At 39.1% G+C, this 14,065-nt stretch overlaps 1 protein-coding gene across 2 annotated transcripts in view; it reads left to right on the plus strand.

Moving 5' to 3' along the window:
• Positions 1-14,065, plus strand: part of cacna2d2a (calcium channel, voltage-dependent, alpha 2/delta subunit 2a) — a 236,826-nt gene that overhangs the window by 140,344 nt on the left and 82,417 nt on the right. For both annotated transcript variants that reach the window (XM_077197787.1, XM_077197786.1), the window contains exon 6: positions 5,119-5,257. In XM_077197787.1, the coding sequence (XP_077053902.1) occupies positions 5,119-5,257 (139 nt within the window). The remainder of the gene's footprint in view (positions 1-5,118; positions 5,258-14,065) is intronic.

A 14,065-nucleotide genomic window follows, 5' to 3' on the forward strand; every position in this document is an offset into this window, starting at 1 on the left:
TTTAAAATTCCAGGTGGTAAACGGATATCTAAAAGTACTCAAAACTAAAGAAAATAAATTAAAAATAAAAATAAAAATAAATTAAAAACTCATAGTACATGATCATAATCCAGATGCTTCAGTGGCTTCATTTTTTATTGATTATGTCGCCATTGGTCCAAAAGCACTAAGTTATTTACATTCAAACATCAACATCTGCCTGCTGGCTGTCAGTTGCCAAGTCCACTGATGTACAAATAACAGAGGAATCATGTTCGAGGTTCACAAATGCCATGTACATGCTAGAGGAGAGAAAAGACACAGGATAGATGTTTTTTATCTTGTTTTTTGTGTTGCAGTTTTTAAAATAGAACTACTCAAATGGAAATATGACATTAGGACAGGTAGAACACAGTTGTACATCCAAGCACCTAGAGAGGAAACGGTATGAAAATATCTTACAACGATTATAGAGGCCAAAATGATCACGGTTATCAGTTTTATCACGATATTGTTAAAATGTGCTGGAAATGTAGAAAAAGAACTCATACACACACTGAAATCATTTCGCCAAGTTTTATGTTGAGAGCCAACAAACTACAAATAAAATTTTTCTCAGTTATTTTTCTTTATTTCCAGATTCAGTCATAGGGTTGTTCTTGCGTAGAGCACATGCACACTCTTCAAAAACAGTGCTTTAAATCTCTTGACAAACTTAAAGATGTAAATGACATTCATTTGTATTCGAAATGAAATATATAGATTGTACTGAATGCCAGCTTGCTTATTTTGCTTAAGGTAATGATTTATTAAGTCCACATGTCATGCAAACAAGAAACTATCCTCCTAACCGAGATAATCGAGAGCTGTCGTTCCAACCACAACATTTTGCAATGCTGTTTTCAAATGTTCGTTGAACTATTGTTTCGGGAAATAGACTCGTTGAACTATTCTGAAGTGACGGAACATGTGACCATCGTTGGCTAACGGTAACGATACTTTTGGGAAACGCACCCCAGAGCGTTACTGACAGACTGGGAAAAGAGGTGCTGCAATAAAGTGAAAAATGTGAAAAATAATGTGATTCTTGAACATTCAAGCATGAAACTTATTCTAGTAGAGCCTAAAAACAAAATCAAGACTTTGTAAAAGGGCATAATATGGCATCTTTAAATAGTAAGAAAATCTGCTCTTTAAGCAGGGTTTAGAAAATCAAAGGAGGATATGTATGTTTATAAACATAATTATTAAGTTTATGTTGCTAAATTTGGACTGTCACAAACATGCAAACACACACGCACACTCTTAAAAGGCAAAAGTGTTAAGGTGCGATTGAGAGAGTCCTCAAAATGTCTTTTTTGTCTCTCTCAACCTTTAATTAGACCTTCAAAACATGGTGATAAAATTAACAAATGAGGTAATGAATGGAGTTAAACAGGTGGTCTATGGATGGGGCGAATGAACCAATCAGTGCGTCCTGTGTGGATTTTGAGCTCCTAATTAGAAGCTGTCTTGGGTAATTATGACGGGGCTCGACTGACGGTAAAAACACTCGAGTGAAGGAAAGTCAGGTGGAAGAATAAACAAATAAAGGACATCGAGCTGAGATCCCCTCTAAGACGACGTTTCCAAATCAGTTGCCTGAAACGTGTCTAAACGAGCAGAAAATGTGGTGTAATTGTGTGTGCCAGTGATGTGTTGCCTTGAAAAACACAGACATGTTTGTTATCAGGGTGATGCGGTCATTTATAGCATTCCTTCAGTTTAATCTCTCAGTTTAACAAGCAGACAGCAGGAGTTTTAGGTGATTTTGTGCATCAAATCAAAATGGACCTTTGTGTACTTTTTTATAAATGTTGTTTTAAAGAAATCCAATGTTGTTCTTTTTTCATATTAAAGGGTAAGTTCGGCGTTTTACAAGTAAAGCCCTGTTTTAAGATCGTTTCTGATTAAATCGAACGGTTAAGATTAAAATTTGGACACATGCTGCTGTCCCGAGAATTTTAGGTTTTTGTGTTAGCACCCCTAAAAAAAAGCATTGGAAAGCATCTTTTGCAGCGATTTTTGCGTGAGCATATCAGTGAACACCACAGACCACTCGGTGAGTTCCACGTCTTTGTAAACTAAAGTTTAATGCGTTTTATGAATGATTGTTCCAGTGCCCCTATGAAACCATTGTGTAGGTGGGGGGGTGCTAACACAAAAACCTAAAATTCTCGGGACAGCAGCATGTGTCCAAATTTTAATCTTAAACGTTCGACTTAATCAGAAACAATCTTAAAACAGGGCTTTACTTGTAAAACGCCGAACTTACCCTTTAAGGCATTGCAAATTCCTCCACGTCTGAAGCAGCTTTTCTTTTTTGGTGGTGTAACCGCGGCTGTATGGGTCCCTCTCAACATTATTATTATTATTTTCTGTTCAATATGCTGTTGCACCCAGAAATGTCACCTTACTGAAGTAAAATGCTTTGCAAATGTAATTTTCATGTTGGCTATATTCAGAAGAGCTTTCAACTCTTGCTATTTCTGCAGTAAATAGAATGTACGTTGAATGCCGTATGAAAATCTATGCTTGGAAAAACAACATGACCTTTTGCCAAAATATGCAGTGCACAACCAGAGTACACTGTACACGGAATACTGTATCCCACAATGCAATGTCCTCGACTTTGACCTTCTATTTCCAGTGCGACAAAAGAACCGTCACCATTATAGTAGCATCAGCCACCATTTTAGCATCATCTTGACTCATTATTTGTTTCGAATGTCAAAAGTTATTTAAAAACTAAGGGCCAGAATTACTAAACAGGGCAAATTAGTGTGAGAGGCCAATTCCAAAAAAGCGCAGATAGGAGTGTAAAGTTCTGCGTGTGATCTACTGACGACACACAAATGAGAGAACACAGATGCAGCCGGATAATTTCCATAATGACCAACACAATCTATCAATAGCACCTCAAGTGTGTAGTTTAAGAAATGTTTTTATCGGGCGGTAAATAATGGAGATGGTCATCACTGCAGAAAATGAAATCCACGGGGAGGAGTCGGATCCAGATCCAACTCCTCCCACCTTACATATACCTAAACCTACCCAACTCCGCCCCCTGATCCCTAAACCCACCCCTAATCCCTAAACCCATCCCTAATCCTACCCATCTCCACCCCTTGGATCTTGATCTGACTCCTCCCCGTGGATCTCATGTACTGCATTGAGGTGCTACTGAAATAATGGCGCAAATACCAGTAAATTGATGAGTGCAAACTTTAGTAAATCAGTGTGAATGTGATTCTTTTAAATACTGTCCTCACATAAATTTTGCATCTGAAAGAGAAACACCTACAAATGCATGCAATAACGTCAGCCGCAAAAATAACCCTGTCCACACCTTTTCAGTGCTAGTTTTACACTGACTTTAATAAATCCTGACAGTAGTTTTTTAATGCCAAAAAAATGGTTTGCGCTGGCGCAAGCTGTTAGTAAATCTGGCTCTGTGGTTAATCCTGTTAGTTCAGGTTAGCTGATCTAGGTCCCGGTTTCAACTTTAATCATGATTATTAACGCTCTGAATCATATGAAACTGCAGCCAAAACAGTAACTGGAGTCAGATGTGAACTAGTCATGAGTAAATTCAATGCGCTGTGTCATCCCAAATGATTTTCCACCAAAGCCGAAAGGAATGCCATTTCCAAGAGGTTATTTGTATCATATTTGTGCGCCTGCGTGTTCAGGTCTTATTGAGGGGTATCAGAAAACCACAGTCTCCATGTTCTGCCCGACAACAGTTTGTAATTGCATTTTAATAGACAATTAAAGGCAGGCCATAAATCAGTCCTCACTTGGCAGGAGGCTTGAGTTTAAATTAGAGGAAAACAAAAAAAAAAACAGTGTTTACTACGTCAACCCCAATTAACCCCTGCCTCTCTATTACTGTATACCGTACGTACTTCACCTTGCCATGAAGGCAAGGGTTTGATTGTGAGATGAAGAATTAAACAGAAAGAGAAAAAATAATGAACCACATTGAGTGGAAAATGACTGAATAATGACAATTATTGCAGAAAAGGTCAGACTGTAGATTGTTTTGCATTTAATCCTGTCGTATGTTTCATATAATGAAAGGGATATGCATGATGATTATTATTTTAGGTTTGTTTGTCACACTGGACATGTAAAGTAAAGTTGAGTGCATTGCATTGTGGGATACTGGATGTATCCTGCACATTTTGGCAAATGTAGTTGGTATTCCAATTGAATATTGCACATAGTATACATACTGCAAATATTTTATGGACGAATGCCATTCCACTACGTAAATGCAATTAGCATGCAGTTTACGGATATACTTAATTATTTTGCTCAGCATACATTCAGAATGAGGTATTTTATGAATACGCACCATTAAAATCCAATGATTATACCATTTATGCTGCCTTGATACTTTCAGTCACTGAAGTTCTTTCAAAGGCAGACTTTTCCCGTGCTGAATTTTTGACTCAAGATGCATTAAAATGCTAATTATCAGCCTGTGTGTCGGACTCAAGTAGAGGCTAGAGCAGCCGTCATTCGACAATCATTCTGGTGATTTATTGACAAAGTTAATCGCCTGAAGGACTTCAATGCAAATGCGATAGCCATCGCCGACGCTAATTGATTTTCTGCAATTTACGAACACTTTGATACCTGCTGTTGTATTGTGTCGTGGATGAATAGACTGGCGATGTATTACGGCTTTTCCTCCAAAAAGCTCCACCTTTGAGTTGTGGAGGCAGGATTACCCCTGTCATGTCTGTGTAATTAGTGTTTGTCTAATTAATCATGAATGCATGTGTGTGTGTGTGTGTGTGTGTGTGTGTGTGTGTGTGTGTGTGTGTGTGTGTGTGTGTGTGTGTGTGTGTGTGTGTGTGTGTGTGTGTGTGTGTGTGTGTGTGTGTGTCTAAATGATTTTCTGCACAAAGGTTTGCTGTGTGTCAATCAATGCATTCGGCTTGTGTGTGTGCGCGTGCGTGTGTGTGTGTGTGTGTGTGTGTGTGTGTGTGTGTGTGTGTGTGTGTGTGTGTGTGTGTGTGTGTGTGTGTGTGTGTGTGTGTGTGTGTGTGTGTGTGTGTGCTGATGCTTCTCTGGTTCTTCTCGTTGCAGCCGGATGATGATGATGGAGAAAACCTCTTGGAAAACCCAAACTCTCTCTCTTTGGAGTTTGTGGAGGACCTCAACTTCAAGAATAAAGTCAACTACTCGTATACGGCTGTACAGATTCCTACTGACATCTACAAAGGCTGTGAGTGCTGTCAACAAACATACAGTAGCGTTCAAAAGTTTGAGGTCAGGAAGATGTTTTTTTAAGGAATAAATACTTTTATTCAACAATGATGCATTAAATTAAGCTTAATACTTTTATTCAGCAAGGATACATTCAATTAAGCTTATTACTTTTATTCAGCAAGGACGCATTATATTAAGCTTGATACAAAAAAATTATATTTCAAGTAAACGCTGTTCCTTTGAACTTTCTATTCAATAAAGAATCTTGAAAAACAATAATGAGAGTTTCCACAATGAAGCAGCACAACTGTTTTCAACATTGTTTCTTGAGCAGCAAATCAGTATATTAGAATGATTTCTGAAGGATCATGTGACACTTAAGACTTTATATTTCGCAATGTTGACTGGTTTTATTTTATTTTTTATCAAATAAATGCAGCCTTAATGAGCAGCATTTCAAAAACTTTAAAATATCTTACAGCAGTATTTGTATTAACAAACGTTTTGTCATGTTCTCCATACAGTAACATCTAGATCAGTTAGTTTTGCTTCAGAGTCCTAATTTTACATTGTGGCTAAACATAGTCCCAAAATTGTTCATCCTTCAAAAGTAAACTTAAAACATTTCTTAAATCAAGAATATTAGACTGGATTGGCTCAACAATTTGCTAAATTAATAAGTAAATGGGAAAATTGATCTTGCATCTTGTATTATTCTAGATCACATTTTACCTACTGTACAACTGGTTTTTGAGGATGATGGCATGTCACATAACAAAATTGTGAAAGATGAAATTGCATAGACACACACCTTTTGACATCCAGAACACGTCTTTTTTCTCACTATGCATAAAACATTCTTAGATGCATTGAATTATTTGCATTGCATTGTTTTTTTCACCTGCCCTGATCGTGAACCAACAGTTGAGAACTTCTGATCTAAATGAACTGGTTTTGTGCAAGTCAAACCTGATTTAATATAACTTGACTTTATTTTTAAAGGTCAGATCAGGTAGAGACGGCTCCTTATACAGTGCCTTTTCTTTTATTACACTGTATAATGATAACTGGCTGTGTTGCTGTACTGTTTAGTAGGATTTATTTGGACATGTTTTACCTCTTTCACAGTGGGAATTCAAGTGTTACTGAAGCATTTTCCTCTCTCGTTTTAAGCCAAGTATCTGAAAATATCCAATCGTTGTTGTACGTGGTTTGTGATATCTGTCTGCCTGATGTCTGTGGAGGATTTCAGAACTGAATCTCAGTCTTGTATCTTTGATAACATCTCCTGGGAATCCTTTGAGCGGTCCTTCGAAATGATAGCAAGATTCACTCTGAATGTTCTTAAAGGGGCACAGAACGGTCTATTGACAGACAATTTACTACACAGTATATATAATATATAAACATTTTTTTTTACGTTAAGTGTACATCTTTAGGAGACAAATGTTCACTCTTGTTTCTGTGCCTCTCAGTAATTTTTTAGTGTGTTGACTAGGACAGATGTTTGTAGAATATCCTGAGCGACTCCTTCATCTGTCTGTGGATGTTGTAAAGGCTTATGGGTAATGGATGATTGCTGGAAGATGAATGCTGGAAGATGAATCCTGGCAGAGTGTGATCAAACATTTGGACGTTGTTACTTTTGCTCTGCTGTAATACATAACCATCACATGTCACTGTATGAGGCTTTAACACGCGCTTTTATCTTGACTGTGCTGTAATGTCAAGTCAAGTCACCTTTATTTATATAGCGCTTTTTACAATACAGATTGTATCAAAGCAGCTTCACAGTGATAACATGAAAATAATATAACAGAGTTTGTTTCTAAAAGAAAATTGAGTCAACGTCCACCTTAAGTAAGGCAGATCAATAATATTATTGAATATTAAATGTCCCCAACTAAGCAAGCCAAAAGCCAAGGCAACAGTGGCAAGGAACCAAAACTCCATCAGGTGACAGAATGGAGAAAAAAACCTTGGGAGAAACCAGACTCAGTCGGAGGGCCAGTTCTCCTCTGGCCAACGAAGGAACAGTGCATGATTTATGATTCGGGCAGCATTACAAGTCAGATTGGATCGGAACATTTAGAATATTTATCCATTTCCATCTTTTGGAAGTCCAAGTAATCACGCCGGTGTTGAGACGAGTTGTTGAGGATCAGTGCCGTCCACCATAGAGGGTCCATATCGCCGGTGTTGAGTCGTCTCTTCACAGGCTTTGTGGTTGGCGTATCTGAAGTCTCTGTGAAAGGCTGGATACAAGCTGGAGCTGACGAACGCCGTTTTTCTCGGGACTCGCGTCCCGAGATAACAGCAGAAAAGCAAAAGCATGCCAACGTAATGTGGCATGACTGTGGGCTCATGGGAATTGTAGTTCAATAAAGGCAAGAGTGATAACCTCTCCACCTCTCTGCAGCTCAGGCTGCTAATTTGGCTTAAAGGACAGTCGTGGATGAGAAGGTAAAGCAGTATTAGCAGTCTGGTAAAAAAAAATGTCTGGGAATAGGGATTAAACATTGCCATGGCAACGGAAGATGTCCTGACCTGACACTCGGAGGGTAAGGAGTTCAACGGATGAAACACATCTAGATAAACGGGAATGAGAGAGTGGAGCTTGTAGATAGTCCCACAAAGTAAATTCAACTGAAGAAGAAAAAATTTAAACCCTACCTGCCTGATTTCATACCTAACACCCCGTAACCGTGGTAAAATCACTGTACCGGGCTTATTGCTTTTATAAAACCAAAATTAAATCCAAAATTGTACCGATTTACTTTATTAATGTATGTTCCTGGTCTTACTGGGTCTGTAGATTTAGTCAACTAGACTAAAACTAAAACTAAAAGAAGACCAGACCACAACATCATGAGCCCAACCTAAAACTAAAAGATTTCAGATGACTAAAATCCCGGACGACCCCCCACTTATTAGGAGCCTCCTTAAAAGTCTGGTTAAAGAAGACAGGTAACACAAAGTTAAGAGCAGGAACACTCCTATTTCCAGGTCCCAGTTCAACAAAGTCCATAAGATCTTAGTAGGGAATAAAAAATGTAGAATGTTTTTTTGTTTTGTTGATATAATTAAATTTGCTGTCAAAATGAACACTGGTTTATATAAGGACAGATAGTAAGTATAGGAAATGTTTTTATACATTAGCCATCTTCATGAGTGTCTGGTACAGTCCATAAAAGAGAAGCTTCTTGATTGTCCAGGATTGTTGAGGTTTTCTCTTGAAGGTTAGAGTTAGAGTGCTGCTGTCTTTGCTCTTACAGCCATTAAAACATTTAGCATTTCCCAGAAACATATATTCATAAGTTATATCTGTGTGCATACCATAAAACCAATCTAAGACTTAGTTTTACCAGAGCTGAGCAAAGAAAACACTACTGCTGCTACTGACCGCAGGATTGAAGATATTTAATGTCTGTCTAAAAAAAAGTCATATATTTCAGTATTTACATAAAACATGCTCCACATCTTGAACAATGCTCTCCACGCAATGCTTTTCACAGTACACACTACAACGCCAAAATTTTCAGATTTATCCACTTGGGAACACGTTTTCAAAAAGTTTTTTGCATTTAAATGAGACTAATCTTATATATCATGTAACTGACATAAAAAAAGTTAGGAAAATTAAAGATTTTTTTTTTTTATCTCTCCTGCATTTTCTGCAGGTGAAAGACGATCAAGCCCCCTGCTGAGGCTGCAGTTACTTTTCCTTCCTCTTGACTTTCTTGCAGCAAGGTTTTTATTTCTGGTATCCTCGGCCTTCTGTACGCCCTTGTCTGACAGCAAACTGCCAGTTTTCTGCCCGGTTTTCCCACGTGCCAATGTTGATGTCAGACATTTACATGTCTTTCTTGCAGATATCTTTGTAGCGCAGTCATGGACGTCCAGTCAGTCGGGAGCCCTCTGCCAGCTCGCCGTACAGTAGGTCCTTGGGAATGCGGCCTGGGCCCATTTTCCTGACGTGGCCGAGCCAACGAAGGCCTCTCGCTATGTATGGCAGACATGCTTCTAATGCCGGCACGTTCCAGAACCTCTGTGTTAGGTACTTTGTCCTGCCAGTGGATGCGCAAAATACGCCGCAGGCACCTCAAGTGTAAGCTGTTGAGTTTCTTCTCATGCCTCGCGTGAGGGGTCCACGCCTCACTCCTATAGAGGAGTGTGCTGAGCGCACAGGTCCTCTCTGTGAGGTTAGCATTGTTCCAGACCCTCTGGTTCAGTCTGGCCATGACCGCTGCTGCCTTGGCGGTCCTGCATTTTATCTCTGTGTCGATGGAGAGAGAGCTGGAGATGGTGGACCCGAGGTAAGTGAAGTTCTCGACAGCATCCAGATTGTACCCATCAATGGCGATGGTTGGAGGGAAGTCTATTTCCTGGGCCATGACTTTGGTTTTCTTCAGAATGATGGTCAGTCCAAACTTCTGGCAGGCGTAGGAAAGATGACTGACAAGCTGCTGCATGCCATCTTCGGTGTGGGCCGTCAAGGCTGCATTGTCGGCAAAGAGCATCTCACGAATGAGTACCTTTGTGACTTTAGTCTTGGCGCGGAGACAAGCGATGTTGAACAGCTTGCCGTCAGCCCTGGTATGGATGTATACTCCCCCACTGCAGTCCTTGAAGGAGCATGGAGAAGAAGATGCCGAAGAGCGTTGGCACGAGGACACAGCCTTGTTGACTCCGCTGCTGATGGGGAAGGACTCAGATGTGGCACCATTAAAGCAAATCGTGCTGTGCATGTTATCGTGAAATGAGGTGACGACAGCCACCATTTGTTGGGGGTAGACGATCGTCAGTAGAAGCCTGAATAGACTGCTTCTGCTAATCAAGTCGAACGACTTCGTAAGGTCAATGAAGGCAACGCAGAGTGGCATCTGCTGCTCTCGACACTTCTCCTGCAGCTGGCGTGGAGAGAAGATCATGTCTACAGTTGACCGACCGGCTCTAAATCACACTGGGACTCTGGGTAGATGCGGGAGGCTAGGGTCTGTAGGCGCACCTGGGTGACACAGGTGAATGCCTTGCCAGCGATGTTGAGGAGGGAGATACCCTAGTAGTTGTTGCAATTGCTAAAGTCTCCTTTGTTCTTGTACACCGTGACAATGTTGGCATCACGCATATCCTGAGGTATGTGGCCCTGATCCTAGCATAGGCAGAGGAGTTTGTGTAGGGGCTGAAGCAGCACCGGTTTGCCATTTTTCAAGGCTAATGTATATAAGCAATAATAAGTGATGTTTGCCTCAGTAAATCCCACTAATAAATCACAGCAGAACCCCAACCTAAGTGTTTTACTTTATCACAAACAGTGTTGAACTCCTCGAGGCATGTCCAGTCAGAAAGTCTCCCATTCTCCCCATCCTGGTCAAGTGAGGACACGTCACATGCCCAAAACTCCTGTGATCAGTAAAGCTTTAACTGGCCCGTATTGTGTAGAGATGAAAGCAGGAACAGATGTGTGTGTGTGTGTGTGTGTGTGTGTGTGTGTGTGTGTGTGTGTGTGTGTGTGTGTGTGTGTGTGTGTGTGTGTGTGTGTGTGTGTGTGTGTGTGTGTGTGTGTGTCACTTTTCAGGCACTAAATGGGGCGGCGTGCGTGTGAGTCCAGCTTTGGCGGCTCTGCCTGGCCTCCTTGGCTATTTATTGAGATTGAGAACGTTCCTCGCCCGCCTGTAATGAACCGTTTTATGATTCATTATCCCACCGATGAATTATGCTGCCAAGTCTGCAAACTTTCTAATTAGCACGGGTCAAACAGCCACACAGTTTCCGTCTAATTATCGACGCCTATTACCGAACGGACACTGGAGAAAAGCCACTGAGGAATGTAGTGAGGTGGGTGGTGCGATGCTTAGACGGAGGTGTTCGGAGAATTACAGAAACAGCTCAGATGTTGCCCTTTCATAGCTCTGGAGACTTAATGAACATCTTGTTTATATTTAAGTAACGTTGTCTTATATATTTAGGTATCTCTTCATTATAAGGTTCCATTTGTTAACATCAGTTAACTACATTAGTTAACATAAACTAACATTGAAAATGACTTATAAAGCATTTATTAATCCTAATAAATTTACTATTAAATCAAAAGTGACCATTCTTATTTTCTAATGGAATATTGCAGTATTTATTATAAATCATTTATCTGTACATATCATTATTTTTTTTAATTCACGTGCCTCGTAATCTTTAATCAAAATAATTTCCCCTCCCTCTTGCAGCTCATCTCTCTGATGATGAGGGCGGGGCAACCTGTCACTCACATGAGATCCACCAATAGCAAACCACAACCATCCAATCATCCAATTAATACCCCACGGATAAAATCAAGCCCCACCCTTCATATTTAGAAGCCTTTTCTCTTAATATATATATCAATAGGGAATAAAAGACTATCACAAGACACTTGTGTCCATTAGTCCACTCCTCCAAACGTAAGTCCACCACCACTGATGATGACTTTTGTACCGTCAACTCAACTCTAAGCAGATTAGCCAAGTTGACAGAGAATGACACGTATGCTAATAAAGATCAAGTTTGTTCGTTATTATTCCGAGCAAACGTCTTTGATTTTAATCCCCACTGTAAGAAACTGTCACCCTCTAAAGTTCTTTTTCAGGCCTCAATTGTTGCTGGAGATACTGTTGGAAATAGTGCTTATTAAAGTGAAATTGAAAGACTAATTGTGTGTGTGCATGAAAGGCGAGGAGAAACCGCTTTCATTTGTTTGAATGAACGGATTAGCACCTCCCGTGGATACTGACAACCTTTTTTACCATCCCTCTCAGAAAAAAAAAAACAGGAACAGTATAGTGGATGCAGTGTTGGTTTTATTGTAATGGCGTGATTTGTTCCTTTCAGATGGCATCTGTGGGGAAAATAAATAAAGGCTTGCAGGTTGACATGGCAAAACATTTATGCATTTGGCAAAGGCCTTTATTCAAAGTGACTTGCATTGCATTCAAGGTATACATTTTATCAGTTCAGACACATGACCTTTTAATATTTTTATTTTATTTTATTTTATTTTTGGCAAAGTAAGACTAGGAGCTAGCAAAAATAAAAGTTAAATAACTTTAGTTTAATAACTTTTAATGTATTTTTAAATATAAATAAACATTATTTGACTCTTTTATTATTATATTATATTATATTATATTATATTATATTATATTATATTATATTATATTATATTATATTATATTATATTATTAGTGACACGTTATATCAAGTCTATATGATTTGAAAAGTTGGGGGACATCAAATACCTGCTCATCATAAATATTAATTTGTATTAATATGGGTCAATTATGAATATTAATGGTTAAAATGATTTACAAGAACAAACAACTGGTTATACATTGTACTACAAGACATTTTAAATATATAATAGTGCTTTAAGAATACTGTTATTATGCATTATGTAATACAGATTTTGTAGGAAGTGTTACCACAGCCTCTAATGTTGTTTCACATACGTCCAGTTTCTGTACAGCCTGAGCGTGTCATTATAAAGACTGAGCTGTAGGATCAGACCCACGTCAATCACAACATCTGTGTGTGTGCCAACCGAAGATTTCATTCGCTTCTCTCTGCTGGAAGCGAGATATAACCGAACCCCCTTTGAGATGTGACTCTACAATAAGAAGTGGGACTGGTATAAACAGTGGATTTGAAGTGTTTTTTTTCTCTCTCTGCGTGCTCGTCCTGCTCAGTGAAGGGGCACTATCGCTCTCCGCCACATTAATTAAAAACCTCAGCGCAGACAACGCCTTCCTTCATTCACCAGCACATTCACAAATTATATTTCCGCTGTTTATTGGTTACAGTATCATTTTAATTAAAGACTTTTTTCCTTTCCATTTTCCGCCAGCAGTTCTGAGATTCCGCCCTCTGTCGTTTTTCACCCCGTTGTTTTTGCGGGAGCTTTTTTTAAAAAGATTAAATGTTTTTTTTTAGGGGAAAATGAATTCTGTATGTGATCAAAACTGAACTGGAGACATGCATTAGTTAGCAAACCAGTATCTGGCTTTGATATTATAATTTCCGTTGAAATGATTAATGATTAAAATGATTAAAACAATGTGAATGCTTTTTCAGATATTACCTTTCATGTAGTGTGTAATTAGCTGTGTGTGATTGTAAAAGGCCTGCAAAGTTTCAAAGATCAAAGTGCAGATGAATGGAGTTATTGTCTCCCAAAAGAAAGCAGCGATTCTAAACTGCTTTAAACGAGTCGTCAGTAATTCCAGTCTCAGCTTAGGTTTGTAGCAAGTTTGCATAATGCCAGGCCAGCCTGTTGTCTTATTGGCTGCCTGCGAACAACGTCTCCTTTGCACCGCCCTCAAACACTGTAGTGTAGCTGAGACTGGAAGGGTTTGGTTGGCAGGGTTCCCACGGGTCATGGAATTTCTGGAATGTCATGGAATTTTAAAAGGTCTATTCCAGACATTGAAAGTCAGGGAATTTTATATATTTGTTGTCCAAGTCATGGAATATCAGGGAATTTAGTTTGTTGCTTTAAATTTTAGTTTCCATTTATCAAAATGTAATTTTTCTATACCGATTCTCACCAGCAGGGGGTGCAACCACGTGTTGTTGACGAAGACCAGAGCTACAGTTAGAGCAAGCCATTCATTCATAATAACTCACATACATGATCTATAGTATAAGATACATGTTAATATTCCTACATACATGATTAATCTGGGAAGGGTCATAGCACTTTCATATTGTTGTCCTATATTGTTAGTTTAACTATAACTTATGTCGCTTTGGATAAAAGCGTCTGCTAAAAGACTAAATGTAAAATTGGCTTGAC

Source organism: Siphateles boraxobius, unplaced genomic scaffold (genome assembly GCF_051911475.1).
Source record: "Siphateles boraxobius isolate OS27281-9 unplaced genomic scaffold, OSU_SipBor_1 41, whole genome shotgun sequence".
Classification (NCBI taxonomy): Eukaryota; Metazoa; Chordata; class Actinopteri; order Cypriniformes; family Leuciscidae; genus Siphateles; species Siphateles boraxobius.